At 41.5% G+C, this 25,608-nt stretch overlaps 1 protein-coding gene across 3 annotated transcripts in view; it reads left to right on the plus strand.

The window, feature by feature from the left end:
• Positions 1-25,608, plus strand: part of ASIC1 (acid sensing ion channel subunit 1) — a 306,638-nt gene that overhangs the window by 230,895 nt on the left and 50,135 nt on the right. For all 3 annotated transcript variants that reach the window (XM_089687318.1, XM_089687319.1, XM_089687317.1), the window contains 3 exons: positions 3,960-4,110; positions 14,334-14,390; positions 18,632-18,785. In XM_089687318.1, the coding sequence (XP_089543444.1) occupies positions 3,960-4,110; positions 14,334-14,390; positions 18,632-18,785 (362 nt within the window). The remainder of the gene's footprint in view (positions 1-3,959; positions 4,111-14,333; positions 14,391-18,631; positions 18,786-25,608) is intronic.

Below are 25,608 nucleotides of genomic sequence, written 5' to 3' on the forward strand. Positions count from 1 at the left end.
CAGTACTAAATATGTTCAATCACATTTTGGATCTGAGATATTGTCCTGCTTACAATACAGCTAAATCCCACTAGCAGCACATAACAAACCTTTTCTAGCCTGAAATGGCTGGTTAGTGCAAAGATCGACTTGCCTAAAATGGCTAATGTATATTCAATAAAGAATTAATCAAAATCCACCATGTGTAGTGATTTTCAGGGCTCATGCTATCTGAAGAGCGACCCACATTCAGATCACTCTTCAGAGAGCATTTAACAGGAAGCTTTGTGTCTCCTCTTCACTTCTTGCTTTAAAACAGTACTAAACCCAAAAGTAAACATTTATGACATTGTAGCCAGGGGCGGACTAACAACTCAAGGGGCCCCAGGCAATAGGGGATCATGGGGCCCATGTCCTTGCCCAAACTCAAAAGCCTATAAAAGGTACCAGGAGTATATCATGGGGCCCCCTACTGACCCCAGGCCCTCGGGCAGTGCCTGAGTTTCCAAATGGTCAGTCCGCCCCTGATTGCAGCTTACCAATTCTTAGATGAAATGGCTGCAGTTGTTTTCTTTTTTAGGCTTTTTCTTTCTTCTATATTCATCTGGTGATCCAGACAGCAAGTCAGTTGTTTTTCAAAAGAACAAGCTCTCCAGTAGAATGTATAAGTTTACATTGATGAGACAAGCCTTTTAACACATGAATGAGATGAGTCATTTAACCACCACATTTAACAGGGGTGGTTAACCACTTGCCCTCCAGAAGATTTACCCCCGTTCCTGTCCAGGCCATTTTTTGCGATACGGCGCTGCGTTGCAATAACTGACAATTGTGTGGTCATGCAACGCTGCACCCAAACTAAGTTTATGTCCTTTTTTTCATACAAATACAGCTTTCATTCTTTGGTATGTGATTGCCTGTGCGTTTTTTTTTACACTATAAACAAAAAAAGACAATTTTGAGAAAAAAATAATATTTTTGACTTTTTGCTATTAAACATGTCCAGTACAATAATTTTAAAAATCAAATTTTGGCATAATTTAGGCCAAAATGTATTCTGCTGCATGTCTTTGCTAAAAAAAATCCCAATACGTGTAAATTAATTGGTTTATAGCATTTATAAATGGCAGTATAGATACTAGAATTTTTTTTTCACTAGTAATGGCGGCAATCAGCGACTTATAGCGGGACTGCAGCGGGCATTCTGACACTGGGGGAGAACTGACTTGGTGTCACTGACATCCCCAGTGACACCAATACAGTGGTCAGTGCTAATAAAAAGCACTGACACTGTACTAATGGCACTGGGCAGGAAGGGGTTAACATGAGGGGCAATCAAAGGGTTAACTGTGTGCTGTTTCACTATGGGGGGCTGTGTGTGTGCTTCACTGTAAGCACACTGTTTTGTATGGCTGTGCTAAGCAGAGCCATACAAAGCAGGGTGCCGGAGCTGACAGAGGAGAGATCTGTGTTGTTTAAACACTGGTCTCTCCCCATCGGAGATGCTCGGTGATCACCGGGTACCGGCGAGTAACCACCAGCCGGGTACTGGTGACTGATAGCCGAGGCCGCAAATGGCCCCCTACCTGGAACTGCAAAATCACATATATATATATACACGTAATTTTGGGCACCCGTGCCACCCTGTAGCAGTATTTCTACTATCGGTCGGAGCAGAACGGGTTAAACTGATCAGTTTTTATTTATTTATTCTTGTAAAACCTTTATTCCAAAAGAAAAAAAAATTCTGTAACTGATTATAAAGTGTTAGCTGGAGTTTGGCTTCAATTTGTTATTGTATTAAAATCTGCTGATACATGTAACACTCCCCTTCCTACTGGCAATGCTACTGTGCCTCCTATGCTTCTTCATCTAGAGTTCTGTCTCACTAATACAGAAGGTGTGTTACTGGCAGGGGCGGACTGACCATTTGGAAACTCGGGCACTGCCCGAGGGACCGGGGTCAGTAGGGGGCCCCATGAGATGCCCCTGGTACCTTTTTCATAGTCTTTTTTGAGTTTGGGCAAGGACACAGGGGCCCCATGATCCCCTATTTCCCGGGGGCCCCATGAGTTGTCAGTCCGCCCCTGTTTACTGACCAGATCACCAAGTGAAAAAACACAAATAAAAGATAACTGATGCAGCCAATACATCTAATTATTGGTAAGCTGCAATATAAATATAAAATTACATTTTTTGGTTTGGGGTTTAATGTTGCTTTAACCCCTTGAACCCCACATTAGCAAGTCGCAACTGTGTGCATTGCATGTGGCTTGCAGAGCAACAGGGGTATAGTTCCTGCTGCGGCCACAAAGCATCATGGCATGTGTACACACCTAACTGCTGCCTCTGCACCTAAAATGGGAGTGGTTGGGGGGGTCAGTAAAAACGTGACTCAACCATGGGGTTTTACTGCCCCTCAACCCTTGGTGTGAACGCATGTCATGTGACCGTAACTTTATCAAAGGGAAAATATTGAAGAAGTCAATATATCGCATTTATATTTATGTTAAGTGTATAGATCAATTGGTTCACCTATACAAGCAGTTTCATTATAATATTGTATATTTTTGTTGTATTTAAAATGTTATTAAACCCCGGACCCTGCATTCACTATATCTGGTCTCCCCGGACCCTGCATTCACTATATCTGGTCTCCCACAGTACACAGAACATGGAAATGCAATTATTTTAGTAAATATAAACTGCTAAATACCTTTTCTCATCAGCAGTTAGAGCAGTCTTGTGACTTCTATCAGTGACCAGAAGAGCACATGGTAAAGCTTGTAGGAGGAGTATTCTTTCTGCTCTAGGAGGATGCACAACCCCTGACCTCTGTCTGGATAGTGGTGATTGGCCCTGTGCTGATCACATGCACTCTCCCCAGGAAGAAAAACCCTCTGTAGCAATACACACTAAACTGAGCATGTGCAGAAGGGCTACAGGTTCAGTCTGCCTTATGGGTGTGGACATTTGAACAAGAGGAGAGCCAGAGAAGAAAGGATCAAACAGTCTTTTTTCACAATGCAGAGGATTAACCCCTTAGGGGTTAATAACAAGCATGCTTTACTGCATCTACAGACTGATTTTACTGTTGTGGGTTTAGTAACACTTTAATAAGGTTTTGGTTTGAATAGCACACTGCACATAAATCGATCATTTTTGTTGCACTGCACTTTTTCAATACAATTTGTTGATGTGGGAACACATGATGGTGGATTAGCTGCAACATATTTTTATTTGGTTTTTGCATGTTTTTGGCAGCACAGATATATTTTTTAGTCAATGAAAGACTAACCGCTTTTTTTTTTTTTGCAATGGAAAATACCACATTTGGCCACTAGATGGAGCGAAGTAACATAGAAATTTCTAAAAATCCTTAGTGTCATCTAGTGGCCAAATGAGGTATTTTCCGTTTCAAATCTACATTCAAGGACAGGATATATCCCATTTGAATTTGTTGTTTTGGCCCATTCACACAAAACCGTACATGCATTTTCAATGTGTGAATGGCTATGCACCTTTCGCCTTTCACATCAGCAGTTGTTTATAAAATGTTATCAAAACTTGTAATTGGTGTTTTGTTGTTGTTTTTTAATACAGTCTTCTTCCTCTCTGCATCTCGTACTGAACACTAGACTTATTTGACATTATATCAGTACACAGATTATCACTGAAAACCCTCCATATCCGAGTGACCTTTTGTTTGATTACCCACCTAGGATATATCATCCCGCAAGGCACTGTTTGCATTCCGTGTATAAAAAGCACGATAGATGAAATGATTCAGCATGAAAGGTTGTGACACCAAGATAAATCTGATGAGAAACCTCATAAACAGAATCTTTTACAGCGTCTTGTCCTGGTTATCTAGCGTTTGCTCATCGTTTGTCTGCTTGTCTCTCTTCATCAATCTGTATCAGCACTATTCTGCACTGTCACCCACTCTCACTTGTCTGTCATCCTTCTGATTCTTCTAGCTGACATACCTGCCTCCACCATGGGGAGACTGTAAATCAAGTACTATGGACTCAGAATTCTTTGACACGTTCAGTATTTCTGCATGTCGGATAGACTGTGAGACCCGCTACTTGGTGGAGAACTGTAACTGTCGTATGGTGCATATGCCAGGTACTGTATGACCTCCTATACACTTCTGCCTAAAGTTGAACTGTCACCTCCAAAAAGAAAAAAAATAAGTATAAATGTATCTGCAGTTACATTTTTCTTATAGTCCCCCCTGCAAAATCCCACAAACACCTGTCAGTGCACTCCACCTAATCCAGCTTCCTGTACTGGTGTGACAACGATGCTGCAGTGCTCCTGAATTCAGAGCAGCGTTGTCACTCTTGTGTAGGCTGTGCCTGCTTGCACATAAGTGAGAACATGCTGCAGAAGGTGTGGTTTTCTGAACTGTCACTGCCAATTCGCAAGCCTATAGCTTGTCCATCAGCACTTGGCTACACCTAGCACTCTGGATTAGCTGCACTGCGTCTTTTTATGACTCTCTCACTTTGAGCTGCAGTGTCTGGGAGAGCGTCAAGGAAGTTTTGTTTACTTTATGAGGCTTGTGTATAACATAGAAACTGGGACTTGTTTAGAATGCTGTGCGGGAGCTTTTAGTTGTACTTTAAGCCCGGGTTCACACTGATGTGGTGCGAAATTCGCACCAGTTTCCACACCGCATTATCATCGCACCCCGTTTATGTGAACCGCTGCGGGTGTGTATGATAAGTTAACGACACCCCAAAAACGGTTCGTAAAACATGGTGTCATGTGCAGAATAGGATCACATGGGTGTGAATACCCATGCAGTCTGATTCTGATGTGGACAAAAAAAGGGTGCTGCACTATTTTGGTGCGGATGCGGTGCAATCTGTGCCATACAAAATGTATGGCTTGATAGGAATCAGCCTATGTCTGTAGCCCCCTGTCCTCGTTATTTTCCCCACCAGGCCTGGGAGAAATAAAGCTCCAGACACCAAAATGTGCAAGCTAAATCTCTGAATGTTTAATGCATGACAAGAACGGTTATACAGAACTCAGTAGGTGTTGCTTAATCTCAGGATGACCAATGAAACATTCCATTCTTATCAATATAATTACATGAAGAACAGAAACTGCAAATAGTTGAGGGATACCATATAAGATGGTTTTGTTTACAATCAAATGAAACTAGTCTAAGGAACTGAGAGAGGAGTTACAAGTGAAACTAACTGTTCACACATCTAGAAATAGAGGCATTATACAAAATGGATTCCAGTTAATAAGATATTTCCTTACAGTTCCTCTCTTTTGTCACATAGGGGTTTATTTACTAAAGCTGGAGAGTCCAAAATCAGACTCCCTTCTGCATAGAAACCAATCAGCTTCCAGGTTTCATTACCAAAGCTTCATTAAACAAGCTGAGGTTAGAAGCTGGTTTCTAGGCAGAAGGGAGTCTGATTTTGGACTCTCCAGCTTTAGTAAATAAACCCCATAGTGACAACACATCAAATTTCACAGTTGTTTTTTTTCAGTATGAATCTGGGTTCCTTAAAAACAAGTTACAAATGCACATGCAAAGTTTAGCAACAGCATAGCATATAAATGTTAGTAAAAAACATAACAAAATTAGCATGCCTACTTTCTTAAACCATCCAAAAAAATCTCCCAAACTTCCGAACCCTTTAAAAGGGTTCTGGCCATCTTTGGCTATAGATAGAGCTCAAACTTATAAAACATTTACCTGGGCTCTATGATTCTCAATGACTTCATAGCAGTCTGGGATCTCAGCAGATGTGTTATGTATCCATGTACAACACTCATAGTCAGTAGTAGACTCACACAGCCCGGTCAATGCTGCACCCATTTGTTCTATTTTCATTTCATTCATGAGCACCTATTTCCTCAATACAACATTTAAATTCAACATTAAAAAAAACCCAAACCTGTAGTTATGTTTTCTATGTATTTTTTTTTCTATCTAGTCTTAGTGTTATTTACTTGTACAAAGTTACCATCCTCAGGTACCTTCCCAGTTACATTACTTTAGACTTACTACAAAATTCTTTCCTTCATTTCATTTGTTGCCTAAATGAAAACACTATTCAGGTTCCATCATAACTCCCAACACTTCAAATGTAGGCCTTGTAGTAACATTTGTAAAGATTATACTCAGATTACCAATAAACATATTACCAATAAACATTGATGTCACATTTTTTTGGTGCAGCATACAAAAGAATGTTCATGGTTTCAGGGTGGAGCATACTGCAAACCCAACAACTCTCGATTCCCGAGAGCTTGGCTTACCTATACTTAAATTTCAATAGTGACATATTTTCAGTCAATGATCTTTTCTGCTCTTTTTATATTAGCTTAGTGTCATTGACAGTCTTACTGTTGTGGCCACAGATTGGTGGCCATTCTTCTGGGTGATAGTAGCAGTGGCTAGCCAAGTAAGCCACTGAAAAAGTTATCACTGAGAGATAACCCGATCATAAAAAAACTCTCCCAGGCCGTCTCTGGATGAAGCAGCATTCTGAAGATTGGAGGGTGCTGTTAAGTCTGCCTCCTATTCTTGTTCCGTCTGTTGCTCCTGGTTCTTTGGTGGTTCCAGGATCCTCTTTACTCTAGAAGCATGTATCCAGACATTGGAACCAGCAGTCAGAACTGCGGTTCTGGTCACAGCCGTCACTATGGTAGGTTCCCCGTACGGCGGATCTGTGGTCCTGTGTCTGTGAAAGTACTTAACCACTACCCGATCTCCTAGCTTGTACGGGTGGGTTGGATTATCTGTGGGAAAAAAGAAAACGAGAGAGAGACATCACCATATACACCATTCGACACCCTAATCAATTCCTGAACATATCTTTCCTGGATTAATTCTAAATCACCTGTCATAACTACCAAAGAACCTCCTTTCCAGGGGGTGGGGAATGGCTTGCCCATAAAAATTTCAAAAAAAGAAAATTTGGTGACTTTATTAGGTGTCATCCTCATCTCAGCCAGAACAAATGGCAGGTACAACTCCCATCCCTTAAATGTCCCACCTGTTACCTTCCTTAGTTTTTCCTCAGGGTCCTATTTGCCCTTTCTACGTGAGCAGAACTCTGTGGATGGTAGGGTATGTGGAATTTCCAGTCAATGCTCATCGGTTTGGCTACCTGTTTGTGTAACCTTTGACGTAAATGTTGGTCCTATGTCCAAGTCTATATTTACCAGACATCCAGAGTCCTGTTATACCTCCCTTTGACATTAGACAATTTGCATCTAATGTCAACCCTTTTTTATTGCTTGTCTATTCTGGGAGTAGTGTCCTCATGTATTACCTGAACACAATCATGTTCCTTGGGTGGGTTATCAGTTTCACCCTTTATCCCTAGCAAACAATTTAACATAGCTAAGGGACCTGAATTAGAACCTGCTTATTTCACTTCCAAATTAGCAGTTGATGTCAAAATCACTTCATAACCACTTGGCCTTTGTGCTGTCAGGTGCTGCGTAATAAGATTCTTAAGGACGTGCAGTACATGATAGGTGGTGTGAAGGATGGTTTTATGTACTAGGGTTACACTCATTGAGTCCTCCACCACCATGGCACAGACGGCCAGGGCTCTCAGACATGATGGCATGCCCTGTACTTTTGGAAAATAGGATACTGGCCTCATGTGTCCTCCATGATCCTGAGCGACCACAACAGCCATGGTTTTACAATTATTATGAGCATACACATGAAAATCAAAATCAAAACCCAGAGCAGGAGAGGAAACTAGTGAGGACCTCAAGATTTGGTAGGCATTGGTGGATACTTGATCCCACTTAATGAGGTCTGAAGCCTCAGTCTTAGTGTGCTGCCTGAGTGTATTGTCATAATGGGAGCAGTCAGGTGTCCATTGGCGACCATAGTTGACCATACCAAGGAAGGAGAACATTTCCGTTTTAGTTTTTGGGCGGGGCAGACTCGTAATGGCTAGGATCCTGGACTGGCTCACCATTCTGGTGCCTTGTGACAAAGTGAAACCCAAGTATCCACCGAAATTTGACAATATTATACCTTATGCCTTGCCACCTTGTGTCCCTTTGTACCCAGAAAATTTAACAGAGAAATACTGTCCTGCTTACACGCCTCCCTGTTGGGTGAACAAAGTAGTAAGTCATCGACGTACTTGAGCAACGCGGAGGGCCATGGAATATACAGCCGGAGAATTCACATGGCGTTAGGGCAATCTGGCCCAGGTTAACTGTTTGTTGGCCAGAGTAAAACTTAACAGTAGTTGTGTCTCTTCATCAGCTTGGACGGAATGAAAAAAAAACTTTGCTTAAATCTATCACAGTATAATACTGTATATCATGTGGAATGGAGTAATCAGTGAGGGCACATCTGGGACGATAGGTGCAATTGGAATAATGAGATTGTTAATGGCCCTGAGATCTTGCACTAAACAGTAAGTTCCATCAATTTCCTTGTGACAAAGGATACTGCTTTTGATATACTGGACCAACACCTGGTTTGAGTCTTGCCTTGAAAGGTATACAGAGAATATACCTTACATCTAGCTTACTGTTGGCACAGACTTCAGGCTTCACTGTGTCTAAATCTTTCATACTCACAAAACTGTGAGATGACTCCATGTGCACCCTTCCCTTCTCACTTACTCTGATTTTGGCCTTGAGTTTTCCCAACAGATCTCTGCCTAGAAAATTCACAGGGCATTTTGATATGATTTTGAAAGAATGTTTCACTATGGGACCTTTTATGTGAGAGTCTGAAACACTCAAAGGGGGCGTTTCCCAGGTTTTGGCACATGTCCCAGTGATACCAATTGAAGGTTCACATTCTACTCTTGTCCCTTTTTTCTGTTGCTACCTCTTTCTCTAGGATTATAACTATGTTATAACCCCTGCAAATGTGCTTTGTTGGTAGATTTGGAGACCTCAAAACAATCATGTTTTCTCCATCACTTGCTTGTCAAACGTACCTGCAGCCATCTCTGTCCAGTTTGAAATAAGCTGTCTTATTAACAGAAAAATTTCAGGTCTTTATCCTGCCATCAAGGTTTGGATATATATAGTGCCCATTTCTGCACTAGCCATATCAATCCCAGCTTCTTACTTCCAAACTTTTCTAAATCTTTTCACATGCTCTGTCACTGTCTCTTTTGTTCCTTGCCTACAAGCAACAACAGTTGCTAACAATTTCCTACTCTTCCATATTCTCTCCATCTCGGCTGTCACCACCTCCCACACCTTTCACTAAGTGTCTTCCTTCAGCCATAAATAAGTGGCTGCCGGGGTTCCAGGATCAACTAGAACATATATTGTAGGCACCTTTGTCCAATCAAACCCTGAGTCCATGTCATATCCCAAAATTCTGTCAATTATTAATTTCATGTTCTGCTGTTTTGCTTGAGGTGATTGTAGCCGTATTAGTGCATTTTTCAAAGTCCAAACAGTACTATTACAAATCACAAAGTTTAAGCAGAATGTTAGCAGAATGTTCTAACATTCTGCTTAAACTTTGTGATTTGTAATAGTACTGTTTGGACTTTGAAGAAGGGGACATACCCCGAAAGCTTGTCCTCAAAATTGTATGTTAGTGCAAATAAAAAAAGTATCACGGACAGTACTCAATTGTTCTGCTGTTAACACTGTCTGTCTCATATGGCTCTCTTCTCCTCCTTCTCCTCTACCCCTTCCTTCTCCCTTTCTTTACTATCAGGATTCTGTATTTTTCTACCTGAACTAAGGAAGATTGTGATGGTCTGTCTGCCCTTGAAGGTCTGAGGAGAAAAAAAAATCATCCTCTCTTTTAGGCAAAGCTGAATATACTTTGTATAACTTGTTGGAGCAGATGGTAGGGGCTAAAGAGTGGAGATTCAAGTTACTATGTTCTGGAGTGTAACAAGCAGGGGCGGACTGACCATTTGGAAACTCGGGCACTGCCCGAGGGCCCGGGGTCAGTAGGGGGCCCCATGAGATGCCCCTGGTACCTTTTTCATAGGCTTTTTTGAGTTTTGGCAAGGCCACAGGGGCCCCATGATCCCCTATTGCCCGGGGGCCCCATGAGTTGTCAGTCCGCCCCTGGTAACAAGATGCATATTTCAGCCAGTAAAAACCTGCTGCTTTCAGACATTTTGTCCCTAACAATATCGTTATCACATATTCCTTACAAGTTAAGCTAGACAATTCAGGATATATTGTCTTTTTCTTTTTTTTTTTAGCAATATCACTTAACACTTTATGCGGAAGCTTCAGAAGGCAGAGATCCCTTACCTTTGGATTCTACCCGTCTTTGACACAAAACAGCTGTTAGGCAAAGCAATAAATATTACAGTGTCAATACTTGTTCTCTGAAGTGGAGAGGCTGTAATGCTGACAAAACCTTCTCAGCAGTTCAGGAGTTTAACACTTAAAAGTACGGACACTTGTAATAACCCTATTGTGAAAAAACAAAAATACTACATAGCAGTTTCTTAATATACAGCAAAAAGGCACTTATACTTCGAAAATGGCAAAAATAAATGAGGACCCCTGTGAATTCACAATATTATACCTGCCTAGGCAATTTTTCCCCAGAGGTTTCCAAAACCTCTGAATTCCCTTTGAGGTCCAACCTTAAAGACTCCCCGCGAGATCCAACAATTTTGAACGGTAACTTGGGCTACTGTCCCTGGGCCTTAAAAGGGGGACAATCCAGGTAAAACTAAGACTGGCTCAGCTTACCTGACCAGCCACTCCTTTAATCCCACTTCCCGACACCAGTTGATAGGAATCAGCCTATTGCAGGCCATAGATGGGTCCAAAACCGGCCATTTTTAAAAAAAAAAGAAAACGAAAAATCGGTTGTTCAATAGGCCGACGTTACCACCAATGGTAAAAAAAATCGGCCGATTTTCGTCCCGTCTCTTGCAGAGAGCTCCACTATTATATTTGACATGAAAAAGTCTGGCGGTTGTAACAATGTATCTATTTGTATCCATTTCGGATACAGATGTTTTTATACGGATACAAATAGATACATTGTTGAAACTGCAAGACTTTTTCATGTCAAATATAATAGCGGACTGGAATTCTTCTTTTTCTTTTTCCTCTTTTTCTTCTTCTTCTTCTTCTTTTTATTCTTCTTACAGGTCACGGCTCATGCGCAGATGTTTTATCGGTAAACCGATCGGCCGATTTGCCCATCATTGCCGGCAAAATCGGCTGATTTTTTTCCAACTGTACCGATAGAAAAAAATGTGCCAAAACCCCAAGAAACGGCTGACCAATTAACCCATTAATGGTGCGAAAATCGGCCGATTATTTTTTTCGGCCCGAAAAATCGGCCAATTTTTGACCCGTCTATGGCCTGCATATGTCTGTAGCCCCCTGTCCTCGTTATTTTCCCCACCAGGCCTGGGAGAAATAAAGTTCCAGACACCGAAATGCTGCAAGCTAAATCTCTGAAAGTTTAATGCACGACAAGAACGGTTATACAGAACTCAGTAGGCGTTGCTTAATCTCAGGATGACCAATGAAACATTCCATTCTTATCAATATAATTACATGAAGAACAGAAACTGCAAATAGTTGAGGGATACCATATACAGTAAGGTGGTTCCGTTTGAAATCAAATTAAACTAGTCTCAGAAAACGAGAGAGGGGTTACAAGCGAAACTAAATGTTCACACATCTAGAAATGGAGGCATTATACAAAATGTATGCAAGTTAATAAGATATTTCCTTGCATGGCTCAAATTGCACCGCACAGAAATCAAATGTGATTTGCACAGGATGTGCTGCACCGCATCAGTGTGAATCCAGGCTAAAGTTGTATTAAACCCAAAAACAAACATTTATTGTATTGCAGCTTACCAACTCTTAGATGTGATGGCTGCATTAGTTTTCTTATTTTAAACTTTCTATTTTTAATTTGGTGATCCAGCCAGTAAGTCTGTTGTTTTTAAAAAAAAGCTCTCCAGCAAAATGTATTGGTTAGAGATGAGACTAACCATTTAACACTGACAGGGGCTCTTACAATATTCAGCTTACTTATTTATGTAAAACCTTTATTCCAAACGGAAAAAAAACAGTTTGCTGTAACAGCTTATAAAGTGTGAGTTGGAGGATGGCTTCAATTTGCTAGTGTATTTAAATCTGCTAGTGCCTTTAACACTATCCTGCCCCCCTTCCCCCAGTCGGCTGACATTGTTACTGCCTGCTGTGTCCTCTGTGCTTATTCATCCACAGTGGGGGCACTCTAATAACTGGACAGATCACCAGGTGAAAACAAAGGGAGGAAAACCTAAAAAAGAAAATGAATGCAGCCACCACATCTAATGATTGGCAAGCTGCAATATGTTACATTTTTTGGTTTGGGGTTTAATACCACTTTTTATCTAGTTCAGCTCTTTGTACTTTCTATGTACATCCAAAGAGTGAAGGGTTAAGCACAGGCTGATGGGTGCAATAGTCTTCAGACAGTTGTATAGTTACCCATCACTTTCACAGTGCAGTGTGTTTTCAGTGCAGTTTGACTGCAGGATGAACAGTGTTGGAATCCTATTATATTAAGTGGGAAATTACCTGATCTACTGGCAGAATCAACAGTTTTCTCCCACTGACACCAATGATGGGGCACTATTTATCCCATTGACACCAATGATGGGGCATTATTCCTCCCCCTAATACCAAAGATGGGGTATTGTTTACTCCCACTGACACCAGGACATTTTCTTCTCCCACTAGCCACAGTCCAGCCCCCCTAAAGTTTGAAAGACAGTAAACCGGCCCTTTGTTTAGAACGTTTGGAGACCCCTGCCCTAGACTTATACAAGCTGCTAAACCAAGGAATTTTTAGAGTTGGGTTTTAAAGAAAGTATGTAATTGTATAAATTTTTTTATCAGCTTGGTGTAACTAATCTTGTCGTTATGTGTGTCATCTCCAAAAAAGATCCTTGTGAAAAGGAGCTTATGCTATTATGTTTAACTTGCTGGTGGCCTTCTATCACAATCTCCTGTGTTCAACACTTTCAGTAGTGTTGGGTTCCTTTGATCCCATCCCCCATTTCCACCCCCCGCAATGAGATGTGGTTCTCTCCTCTGATCCAAACATCACTATGGGACCAGTTGTGACATCCAACGGATAGAGTACCCAACAAATATAGAAATGAGTAGATAGGCAGTTGTTTATTTGTTGCATGCTTTTACCAGGTCTGTGTCTTAGAAGTACTGAACACCAGTATGGGGACAGGTTTGTCCAGTGCCCAGGGCAAAGATGCAGAACTGCGCCCCCCTCACCTACTGCTAATGTATGATATTGAATGGGTGTACTGCTCTGCGCCCATTATCTGCCCCCTTTGCACAAGCTGTCCATGATTGGAGAACAGGGTGTGCACTGAACATGCACGGTCAGTCTCATGCTTTCTAGAAGTTAGAAGATGTGTTGCACATGCACGGTGTGTTTTTCATGTTTGCTGTCATGGTGTGACAGTAGTTCTGGAGCATGCAGTGAGGGGGCATGCCTTCTCTACCACTATGACATGGGCGGCTGCTCTTCTTGCCCACCCCTTGTCCCGGCCCTGCTGAACATAGACAGGCAGAATATCTTAAATGTAAAGCTGTAGACATATTCATATAAAGGCACGTTCAGGGCTTAATCATTTTTGATATTTATACACAGGATCTTCCTGGCTAAAAGATCCTGGGTAAAAAAAACAGTTATGTTCCATAAAGACCTCACATAAACACATGTACAGGTGCGTAAATGTGCGTATGCATATATATTCATAAACATTTTCCTTCTTCATCCTTTTCTAGCTACCAGTTCTGATTTATACATATACTGTATACTTGTATATACTTGTGTATACAAATGTATGCGCGTAAATTACTGCAGTCAAGTACAACAGTTTCTAAACATTGCAGTTAAGTATAACATTTTCTGAACACATTGCTGTATTACAGATCTTTAAAGCGGGACTATACTCACCTCGGCTCCAGCGATGTGGCTTCCCGCTGCTCCCTGCCCTGCTACTGACATCTTCGGGCAGCAGGCTTCTGGGTCTCAATCTCCAGCTGCTGTCATTGGCCAGGCAGGGATGAAGTCACTCCCGCGCATGAGCGAGAGTTCAGTCAGAGTCGGCATTGCCGAATTTGTACAGTGAGCTGCGCATGCACGGCTCACTGTACAGTGGAGACAAAGCATGTCTATTAAAATTCCTGCCTGTTCACCTTTTTTTTTTTTTACCTAAAGTTCCACTTTAAGCAGTTGTGTGTACTGTCCCATAGGCAACACTGTGTTCAGATCCAAAAAAAAAAAAAATGTGTCAAACTCAACCGTTTTTTGCCTGTGTGCAAGAGGCCTTATTTTTATTCCCGTCTCTCTTCAGGAGATGCCGCTTACTGTACACCAGAGTTATACAAGGAGTGTGCAGACCCAGCACTAGGTGAGTTCAGCTTCCATTTTTATCAGAACCAATGTTCACATTTTTCTCAGGTGACTCATATGGAGGGGATGATTCATGGTAAGGCACTCTATTATGCAAAATGTAATGTTTTTATCGTAGCGTATGGTTCTTTCCCACAAGTGTAGCGGCCGCCAGGAAAACAGCAACATTCACTCTTCTGGCTCAGTAAACAATCTATCGGTTGCCTTTTTTAACATTTCTTGCAGATTAACTTGGGTGGGGCTTAGGGATGTTTTGGGATATTCCAAACAGTGAACAGCAATGAGAGGACACTCTTCTCTTTGCAGCTACTTTGCAGCTCTTCTGCAATAAGAGTGGATAGCACTGGGACACCATAAGTAATGGTCCAGGCTAGGCAAGCTTTAGTACTGGTGTGCCGGGCCAAATGGCAACAAAGGTCACTGGGATCCCTCTCTCGGGTCTGTACTCACAGCGTCCTCAGGTACTTGGATGTCTCCCTCAAGACTCAGGCAGATGGTCTCTTCAGTGAATCTTCCAGACCAGATCCCCTCTTTTAGCTTCAAAGAGTTTGTAGCAGGATAGGTTCCCCAGCTGTGCACAGCTGGGACTTCGTTGATCACAAGCAGAATTTTCAACTAAGCTGCCCGAGAACCTCTTCTACTGGGAAAAGAACCCCACTTTCTCAAGCTCCAAACTATGTATGCACTTCCCCAGGCACCATCTGGGTACACTCCCCCAGGGATTGGCTGAAACCACATAAATATTTAGACAGTTTATTTACCTCTTCCACTCACTACATTCTGGAAACCTTCAGAAGCCAGGGAGAAGCAATCAAACCTGCAGCCTGCAGAGCCTAAAAGCAGCCCAAAGCAATCACAAGCTGCTCCACTGATTACAGGGGAGCCACAAGAATTAAATTTGCCTAACCTATCATAGAGGGTGCTACAGTAACAAAACTCATTTGGGGTGATTAGGCACTCACTTACTCAAGTATAGTAAATTGTGGGCTGCCTGTAAAGTGGCAGATATGCCTGATTCCATAATTATAGAAAATCACAAATTTAAAAAAAAATGAGTATGCAAATTAAAACTTAAAGAGGAACTTCACCCATCCTGTTATATTTTTTAATCCCTTCTTACCTTGCAAAAGATAATTATTGTAGATACTGGGACTTTAAAGGCGCCAACAGCTTACAACGTAAACCAAAAATAACATAAAGATATTAAAGATATTTCCAATGATGATAGTTCAAACATATGGACAAGTAGTTTCTTCAATGTGTTTCACAATGAGCTTCGTCAAGAAGACATAACACTTTGAAACGCGTTGAAGAAACGACTTATTCATATGTTTGGACAGTGTTTTACATCTTTGGATCATATACTATATGAAACTGCTTTGTCATATGATACAGAGTATGCTGCATATATACAGGCATGTAATGTGCATTCCTTCACCTACGTCTTTTATTATTATTATTATACAGTATTTATAAAGCGCCAATAGTTCACTCAGCGCTGTACATTACAATGGGAGACAATACAAGAGACAGTACAATAACAATACAATGCGATACACGAGGGGTTATGCATCTGGTTTTTAACAAGTGATACAGAGTGGAATAAAGTATCTTAATGCTATTTTTGGTTTACATTGTAAGTTGTTGGCACCCTTAAAGTCCCAATGCCTACAATAATTATATTTTGTATTTCATGTGGATGTGCTGCCTGTGTGACTCCCCATCATTCTTTATATCGACATGTTCCCCTTCTTCCTTGTTCACTGGGTTATCCTCAAAATACATACATGTGCAGGAAATCCAGTGTTGTCCTGCTTCTACTCCGCCACTGCTCGGTCCTGCACAGCCATCTTCTTTGCTTATGTCATAGGAGCCAGGAGCCTGATGAAAGTGAAAAGGTGCCTGCAATTATGTGAAAGAGGGGAAGAATCACTATTAAAGAAAATACAAAAGAAGAGTGGTGGTCTGCTTTATAAAATGTGATTGATTGATTTGATTGAAGAACTGGTGTCTGCCCATTATATATATATATATATATATATATATATATATATATATATATATATATAGTGATCATGTGCCTACTTTCTCTAATTGGATCTAGTTGAAACAGTTTTCTGGTGTCAGGATGAATGATCTTGTTGGTTTTGTCTGTCTTAGTTATAATGCATGCATCTGTTTTTGTTAATCAACACCATATAAAACAGATGGCAGCAGGCTGCCTTTGTATGCCTTGTTGGATGAGTGTCCACTGAAAACATAGCTACTCACACCACTGGTTTTAGACATTCTATTTACATTAATATTTCCATAATTATACAGTTAGGCTAAAAAATGACAAAAGTCCATGAAGTTTGAAAAATAAAATCCTTTATATGCAGAACCCTATACCCACAGTTGATTAGGAGGAAGGCAAAAAAAAACTTATAAAGAATGGTCCAATTTGCTCCAGCAGGGAAAAAATGTTTCTTATCCCCTAAGGTAGGGCTGGGCAACTCCTCCAGCTGTTGTAGAACTACAAGTCCCATAAGGCATTGCAAAACTGACAGTTACAAGCATGACTCCCAAAGGCAGAGGCATGATAGGACTTGTAATTCACCAACAGCAGGAGCGCCACAGTTGTCCACCCCTGCCCTAAGGCATTCGAAAGTACCCTTGATAAACAATCTACAGTTTTTTTGGGTATGGTAAGAGGCTTTCTAGAAGCCTAGGTATGAATCAGCCTGGGAGTGAGTCAGCGAGTTTACTTCAGGTTAAGGCTGACAGGCTCTGCAGGTCAGTTCTCTGATACCTCCCTCTGCTCTAGAAACTTGGAGAAGTTTCTAGAAGCATTGGGTGGGGGTGAGGAGGGGCTGAGCTGCATACTTAGGGGAATGTGGCCAATCCCCAGGCAGGAGGCCTGGCATGGAGGCTAGGTCAGCCCTTAAGTATGAGAGAGACTGGTCAGCAGAGGAGTTGGGTGGAAGATGGAGCAAGGAAGTGCTGCTGGTCTGGTGCCTGGGAGGGGGCCCCAGAGGGGGGGGGGTCTACCTACAGGCTGAAGATGGATAGAAGGACCTCCACTGTCCCACAGTCTACCAGGGAAAGACAGCCTGACAGCAGGGAAGGAGCCAGCCCAACGTAAGGCCTGAAAGCAGCTTCAACCTTTAAAGCTACAGGAGCAGGACAGTGTGAGTACTTCTACAGTCCTTGGCGACAGAAGAGAGAGGACGGTCAGGTGCGATACCCAACTTGTTCTCCCTAGGACTACATTCTTTGTGTGTTTTGGAATCCCTTGCTCTGGGATACTCTTAAGACAGCCAGGTAGATTAGGAGATTTTCATCTGGGGTCTGAGGACATTTACTTAAGGGGACCAAGTGTTCCCTACAAAGACTGTGTACTAATCTGAGAGAAGGGAAGGGCCAGTCCTGAAGACGTAGATAGCCTAGGATCCATTTTGTCCTGTTTGCTGGATTCTTGACATTTTTCCTAAGAAGTTTGTCCTCCTAGTTGTACAGTTCCATTGGACATCCCATATACCCCTTGACCACATCCAAGTTGTTAGCTCCTAATAAAACAACAAAAACCTAGCTCATGGACAGTTTACTGACTTAGGATGAAATTGTGGAAAATGCATGTTGGCTCGCTGTGCAGAGCTTAGGGGGACCCAAAAACTCAGCGGCCCTCAAGAGGGTAGCACTACACATATTTGAATAATAGCCATGACTGAAACCTTTAAATACATGAATGGTGTGAATAAGATTCAGGAGGGTAGGATTTTCAATAAACCAAGATCAAGAACATGGGGGCATGACCTCACATCAGAAGGAGGAAAGTTAAAAAAACCAACCTTAGAAAGTATTGTTTTATCAAAATAGTAGTTGATGCTTGGAATAGACTTCCAGCAGATGTAGTGAATCAGTCAACCGTAAGTGTACTTGGGACAAACTTGGAAATATATGCAGACAAAAAAAACACATACAAATAAATGAATAAAAACGGGGCAGACTCGGTGGACCACTTGGTCTTTTTCTGCCATCACTTCTGCCAAGCAAATCCAGTTTTTTTAAAAATAATCTAATGAGCTGGCTAGATCTGGCTCTTGAGGGTAAAATATTTTAGAAGAGTTCTGTGATTGAGGTGCAGTTGTTTATTTTATAGGTCCAATTTGTTACATATATTTTTATTTTTTCTTTCTTTGAGTTGAGTCACAACTTACTCTCAGTTCTTTTGTCTTGCTTTTCCTTCAACTTTCTCAGATTTCTTAGTGGAAAAGGATAACGACTACTGTGTGTGTGAGACGCCATGCAACATGACACGGTATGGGAAGGAGCTGTCCATGGTGAAAATCCCCAGTAAGGCCTCTGCACGCTACCTAGCCAAGAAGTACAACAAAAGTGAACAGTACATCGCGTAAGTTTATAGCTGTGGCTACATGCTTGTACAAATTGTATTATGATGAAACTGTAGCCATGCATTGTATGTGTCTTGTTCTGGATTTTGGAATGGATGTTTGACAAATACATTATTTACTGTCAATGTCTTGCCAGGTTTTTAATGCTATTCCGAGGTCTATTAGAGAGACTTTTCCAAGTGTTTCCTAAGTTCAGATTTTGGGAGGTATGCGGTCAGCACTCCCATTACAGTCTGTGTTTAACCTCCCCAAACTGAAGCTTATTGGTAACTTGAAGACTTCAGCAAAGCTTTTCTCCTTACAACAAGGGTGGCAAACTTAATTTCATTGTGGGCCACATCAGCATTGTGGTTGCTCAAAGGGCTGGTGGTATCTGTAAGACTAGATGTCAGTACCAGAACACTCTACCCACCCTTACATCAGATGTCAAGAGCCCCTCCACCATCAGAAGTCAAGAGTCGCCCACCTTCCCTTACATCACTGTGCAACCTCTTACGCTGTTGTGCTTGTGCTGCTGCTGGGAAGAAGCTGGGGCTGGAGCTGGGAAGCAGAAAGTGCAGGGTCTGGAGGAAGACCAGAGGAAGGCTAGAATCTGTTGAATGCTGAGACCAGGAGGCGGGGGGGTGCTGCGGCTGCACAGAGAGGTTCAGGATCTGTAGGAGGAGTTCTATCCTATCTGCTGTCGATTGCTGGGGCGGGGGGTGAGGGCAGAGACGAGCCTCTCCGCAGCTGCACAGAGAAGGGCAGGATCTGGTGGAGTTCTGTCCTTTTCTCTACTGCCAATTGCTAAGGCAGGATCTGGAGTTTGTCCTCTTCTCTGCTGCTGACTGCTGAGACAAGATGGGTGGGGGGGGGGGTAGACGAGGTGAGTGTCACAGCTTCAGGAAAGCTGCGAGGGCCACATAAAATGGCCCAAGGCTGGATGTGGAAGTTTGCTTTACAATATTAAAGAGGCACTTCAATCCCCTAAAACTGCTGCCCCTCCCTCACCACAACACCATATTTTAAGTGGTGCGTGGACAGATTTGCTGAAGAGGCTCTGTCAGGTGTTCTGGACCCAGAAGAGACCTGCAGCACATCTGCACATATGCAGCTTTTTCATGCACCTTTGTACCTGTGGTCTTAGTACCCACAGTATTGCACACATGCATGGGGAACTCTCCACCTGCATGTGCGCAAATGTGCCATATGTTTCTGCTGGTTCCTGAAAACCTAGGGCACATCCTTGCATGTGCAGAATCCCACAGCCCGCCTGCTTCCTACAATGGATAGTCAACTGATGTGTGATGTGGTCATCTCAGTAGGCAACAAGAGCGCAATGTCCTTCTCGAATAGACAGAAGGAAGTACTGCAGCTCTAAAAACACCTAAAAATGTTTTAATAGTTATCCACTTGTTGGAGAGGGAGGGGGGAGGAGCCAGAAAAAAGAAAGTTGTTTTATTGGCTGACTTTCTGCTTTAAGATTTTGTCAGGATTTAATTATGAAGACAATGGGGGAGATTTACTAAAACTGGTGCACACAGAATCTGGTGCAGCTGTGCATAGTAGCCAATCAGCTTTCATATTTTATTGTCAAAGTTTAATTGAACAAGCTGAAGTTAGAAGCTGATTGGCTACCATGTACAACTCTACCAGATTCTGAGTGCTCCAGTTTTAGTCAATCTCCCCCAGACTGCCCTGCTACAAAATTATTTTTGGAAGGCTTTTTCCTATACATGATACAAGCATACTTTTATTGAAATGCATAAAATATAGAAATGCTGCTGTTTTCCACCACTGTCCTTCTAAATGTATGCTTTCATTGCTTGTTATCTCAATCAATAAATGAAGAACCACTTTCATCTGGTTGGGGTTACAAGCGGTTGGTTGAAACACAGGTAGAAACCCTTGAAGACAATTTACAAGCCCCAGAAGAAGTCACGAGGTACGTGACGTAACGCGTAGGCAATACGTAGACGCTACTTCCGGTATCCGGAGTGTCGCACTTCCGGTGTGGGACGCCATTTTCCTGGTTATCAGGAAGTTACTACCAGAGGGTGCAGTTTACCCATAGAGGGACGCACTGAGACTGTACAACCGAATGTAAGTCACCTGTTGTTGTTATTGATGAATAAATCCTATTTGTTTGGAAATACTACACAATGGAGGATCTGTTTTTTCACTCACTATTTTTGTGAGAGAGAGCTTGCAGACAACCGTTGGTGAGGAACCTGGGAGGCATAGCAGTGAAGGAGTGGAGGAGGCCTGATAGGAGGAATATCAGGAAGGTGCCATAACCAGGAATCTTGAGGATCCAGGGTGATCCTAAAGGCTTGTGGGCCCCTTGGGGTCGCAGGAAGGAGGTGAGCAGGCATTGCAGCCGAAGTGGATAAGGAGTGTGTTGGTTCACGAGTGGCACTATCTATACACACTATGCATGGCTATAAAGAACACTTTAAATAGATGGATGTCAATAGGAATATTGGACATTGAATGAAGTTGAAGTGGCACCGTCACTTGTTATTTATTGATTTATTTATTGTTTGAAGTGTCACTATCACTAAATAATATTAATTTCTGATTTATGGTCTCATTTTCAACTCAGTGGTACTAGAGCACTGAGAAGATCACAGCACTTGTCACATTTGTTATTATTATATATCTTATTATTGATGGTTTTGTTTATACTTAAGTGCTAGTATTGTTATAAGAGCACTGAGAAGATCACAGCACGGATCACATTTAATATTATTATTCTTATAGTCTTATTATATTATGGTATTGTTTCATTTATGATTAAGCGCTACACTAATTTATATAGATAATTTACTGATTGCGTGAATCCCATAGAATGCATCTAGAAATATTCATCAATGCAGGGCAATACATGTTGATGGCACACCACACTTTTCTTGTATTAAAAATGGTAGACTCATTCTTCTTCTCTATACTGGAAGGGGACCATTCCCCAAAGATACAAGAAGTATAAGAAGTCAACATCGTTGTGATGTGCTGGTTTGGTGCGTTGAAGTGCTTTTTTTTTATACAAATGTCTAGAAGAGGGATTCATCTTTAAAGCGCCCATCATAAGTTTGATTGACATCCTGTAATTAATAGGCTTTCAGCCTTTTTTAGGATTGAAACTCTTCATGTCCAGCTGGCACTCTAAAAACCTTTGTATGTCTGAGGCTGGAAAAGGCAGCCAATTATTAACCAAACACCAAGGGATCGCAGTATAGGAGGATTCGAGCATCTTTCGACAATGAGCTATTCAAAGCACATAGATACCTTATGCACCTGGTGTTGAATATTAATTCTCCCTGAATAACACATCGCAAATTAATAAACCTTGGCACATAAAAAGGATCCAGGCATTGCTTTTGGGGGTAGATATAGTCTTTTAATCAGCAGGTCTCTTATACTCTGTCAAATAGAGATTGCATTGTTCTTGATCTTTTATTTTCAGATGCACTGAGCTAGCGGAGGAGGAGAGAAAAAGGCAGCGTAGTTCTGTAAAGTGCTTTTATAAGCACAAATCACTCATTTGTCAGATAACTAGCAATGAAATGGACAAGTGAAACACTTTGTGTAGAAGGCCTTATAATGTGTTTTAATAATGCTGGTATTCAAAGGAGGAACAAGTAAAGTTATCTACAGGCAAGTCAGTGACACATACTCTTCCATAATAACATGCATTCTATTTTTGCAAATATAATTTGTTTTTCAACCATGGTTTCTCAGTATAGGTAAGCGTAACTGGCAGATTATTATGTTATTTGAAACACCAGCTTTGTTTTTCCCAGCCTTTTTAAACCTTTTTTAAGGTGGACAAAACCTTGAAATAATGTTCTGGTCTCAAAGGACCCCTGCTAGTAATATCTACAAATTATTTTACAAGTATGATGGTCACTGGGGAGAATGTATCTTACATTTTGAGGTCCTTGAGAATGTTACAAATAGCTAAAAAGATCAATGGTGTCAGTGGTAATTATATGTAGAACCTCCTAGTTAGATTCTAGGTTAGGTAAGTTTAGCTCTGGCTCATTGTAATCCATATGACTGTGTGTGTGATTGTTTAGGTCTGTTTTGTGTTTCACAGGCTGCACGTTTGACTGCTTTTCCTGCAATCCAGAACTTTCCTGGTGGTCCTAGAATTTAGGTGGGCAGTAGAGCAAATGGGTAGAAATAATATTTATACTGTCTCAGCCAGTCTCTGTGGCTGCACAGATGGTTGCTGGGAAGGAGTACAAATAGTCTGAGACCTGGAACAAACGTATCTTCCAAGGACATTCGTGAGTACAGACTGGTGTGAGAGATCCTAGAGACTGTGTGCTGTTTCCATCCCTCTGGTGCTAGATATTGGGTCTGGAGCCTGAAGAGCGTAGGCTATTTAACTACTTTCCGCCCGGCCTATAGTAAAACGTTGACCGGGCAAACCTCTTCTCCCTCCGGTAGGGTGTCATATGACATCCTTTCCAGATCACGCTCTGTGCATGCCTGCAGGGCCGTGCTGTGGTGAGATCAGTCACCGGCTGTGTACCTCGGACACGGCCGATGACAGATATGTGTACCGGCCCCATTGCCAGTAGCATGTGACCTGCTGTGACCAATCACAGCAAGTCACATGACAGTTGTACACAATGGGTGGCTTCCATTCATGCCATCCATTGTATACATGTGTGTCTAGCTGTGAATGGTCACAGTGATCACATGCACAGGCTGGGCCAATCCCAGCCCATCTGTGTCATGTGTATAGCCATGGCTAGTCACAGCTAATCACAACAAAAAAACCTGAATGAATCGATTTCATTCAGTTAAATGCTTGCTTATAGCAAAGAAATTATTTGTTATAAGCAATCAAATTGTGTAAAAAAAAGAAAAACAAATACTGATCACTTCCCCAAAGTAGTACAATGTTACTATAGGAACATTATACTACTTTGGTCATAGTGTGATATGAAAAAAAAATCTTAAAAAAAGATAAAAAAATTTTATAAAAAAATTAAAAAAGTATTAAAAAATAAAAAAGTTAACTTTTTTTTTCCGTACTGTCACCAGTCAGTGTCCAAAATCACTGCCACACCAGTTATATGATGATGCTGTACTACACTAGTGACAGTATGTAAAAAAAAATTGTGAAAATTATTTTTTTCATTTCTTTACTTTCTAAAAAATTACGACAAAAAAATTACAACTTCAAAAAACTCGCCATGCCTCTTATGAAGTACATCGGACTGTCTACTTTGCAAAAAGGGGTCATTTGGGGGATATCTGTACTGTTCTGACATTTTTGGGCCTCAAGAAATTAGATTGGCTGTCAGTACTTCAGGATTGATCAATTTTCAGATATATCCCATAGTTTGTGAACTCTATAACTTTCCTACAGACTAAATAATAAATACTGATTTGGGTTATTTTCACCAAAGAAATGCAGAATACATCTTGCCTTAATTTATGAAGAACAATTATTTATTTGCAAACTTTTATAACTTTTTTTTTTTTTAATGGTTGAACTGGATGGACTTTTGTCTTTTTTTAGCTAGACTTGCTATGTAACTATGTAAGAAACAAAGAAACGTGTTTTTTTTTTTCAAAATTTTTGGTCTTTTTTGTTAATTTAGAAACTATTAAAACCCCAGTGGTGATTAAATACCACTTAAAGAAAGCTCTAGTTGTGTGAGCAAAATGATAAAATTTTAGTTTGGGTACAGTGCTGCATGACCACGCAATTGTCATTCAAAGTGTGAGAGCGTTCAAAGTTGAAAATTGGCCTGGGCAGGAAGGTGGTAAAAGTACCCTGTAAGGAAGTGGTTAATTCCTAGTGAAAGGACTCGTTTCTAAGATTTCTAAGAGGGAATTTAATATCCTCAAATTGCTACTGCAAGGCTCAGTCCATCATTTTCTTCTGCAAGAACTTGGCTCATAGTTCTGAAGATGAAGGCTTTTTGCTGTTAAACATGTCCAGTAAATTTCGTCATAAATTTAGGCCAAAATGTATTTTGCGACATGTCTTAGCTACAAAAAATCCCAATACGTGTAAATTAATTGTTTTACGTGAAAGTTATAGCATTTACAAATAGGAGTATAGATAGTGGGATTTTTTTTTCTACTAGTAATGACAGCGATCAGCGACTTTTAGCAGGACTGCAGCGGACATTCTGACACTGGGGGGGAGCTAACTTGGTGTCACTGACATCCCCAGTGACACCAATACAGTGATCAGTGCTAAAAAAAAAAGACACTGACACTGTACTAATGGCACTGGGCAGGAAGGGGATAATGTGAGGGGTGAAGGGTTAACTATGTGCTGGCAGTGTTTTACTAGGGGGCGGGCGGGGGGTGCTTTACTGTGTGCACAGCCATCCCGAGCAGGGTGCTCAAACTGACAGGGAGGAAGACTATAAACAATACAGTCTTCCTCCCCGTCAGTAATTATTATTATTATTATACAGTAATTATATAGTGCCAACAGTTTGCTCAGAGCTGTACATTGCAATGGGAGACAATACACGAGACAGTACAATAACAATACAATGCGATACACGAGGGATTCGAGGGCCCTGCTCCTTGGAGCTTACAATCTAGGAGGGAGAGGATAGTGGTACGGGAGAAATAGCTGTGGGGGATGGAGTGGTAGGAAGAGTGGAGGAGATTGGCAATTAGCTGAGAGCGGGCTAGGCTTCCCTGAAGAGGTGGGTTTTCAGGGTGCACCTAAAGGAGAGGAGAGTAGGTGATGGATTTGGGTAGGGAGTTCCAGAGGATGGGGGAAGCCCTGGAGAAGTCCTGGAGATGGGCATGGGAGGAGGAGACCAGGGAACTAGAGAGAAGGAGGTCTTGTGGGGA

Source organism: Staurois parvus, unplaced genomic scaffold, assembly GCF_062004578.1.
Source record: "Staurois parvus isolate SC_StPar_1 unplaced genomic scaffold, SC_StPar_1.0 ptg000422l, whole genome shotgun sequence".
Classification (NCBI taxonomy): Eukaryota; Metazoa; Chordata; class Amphibia; order Anura; family Ranidae; genus Staurois; species Staurois parvus.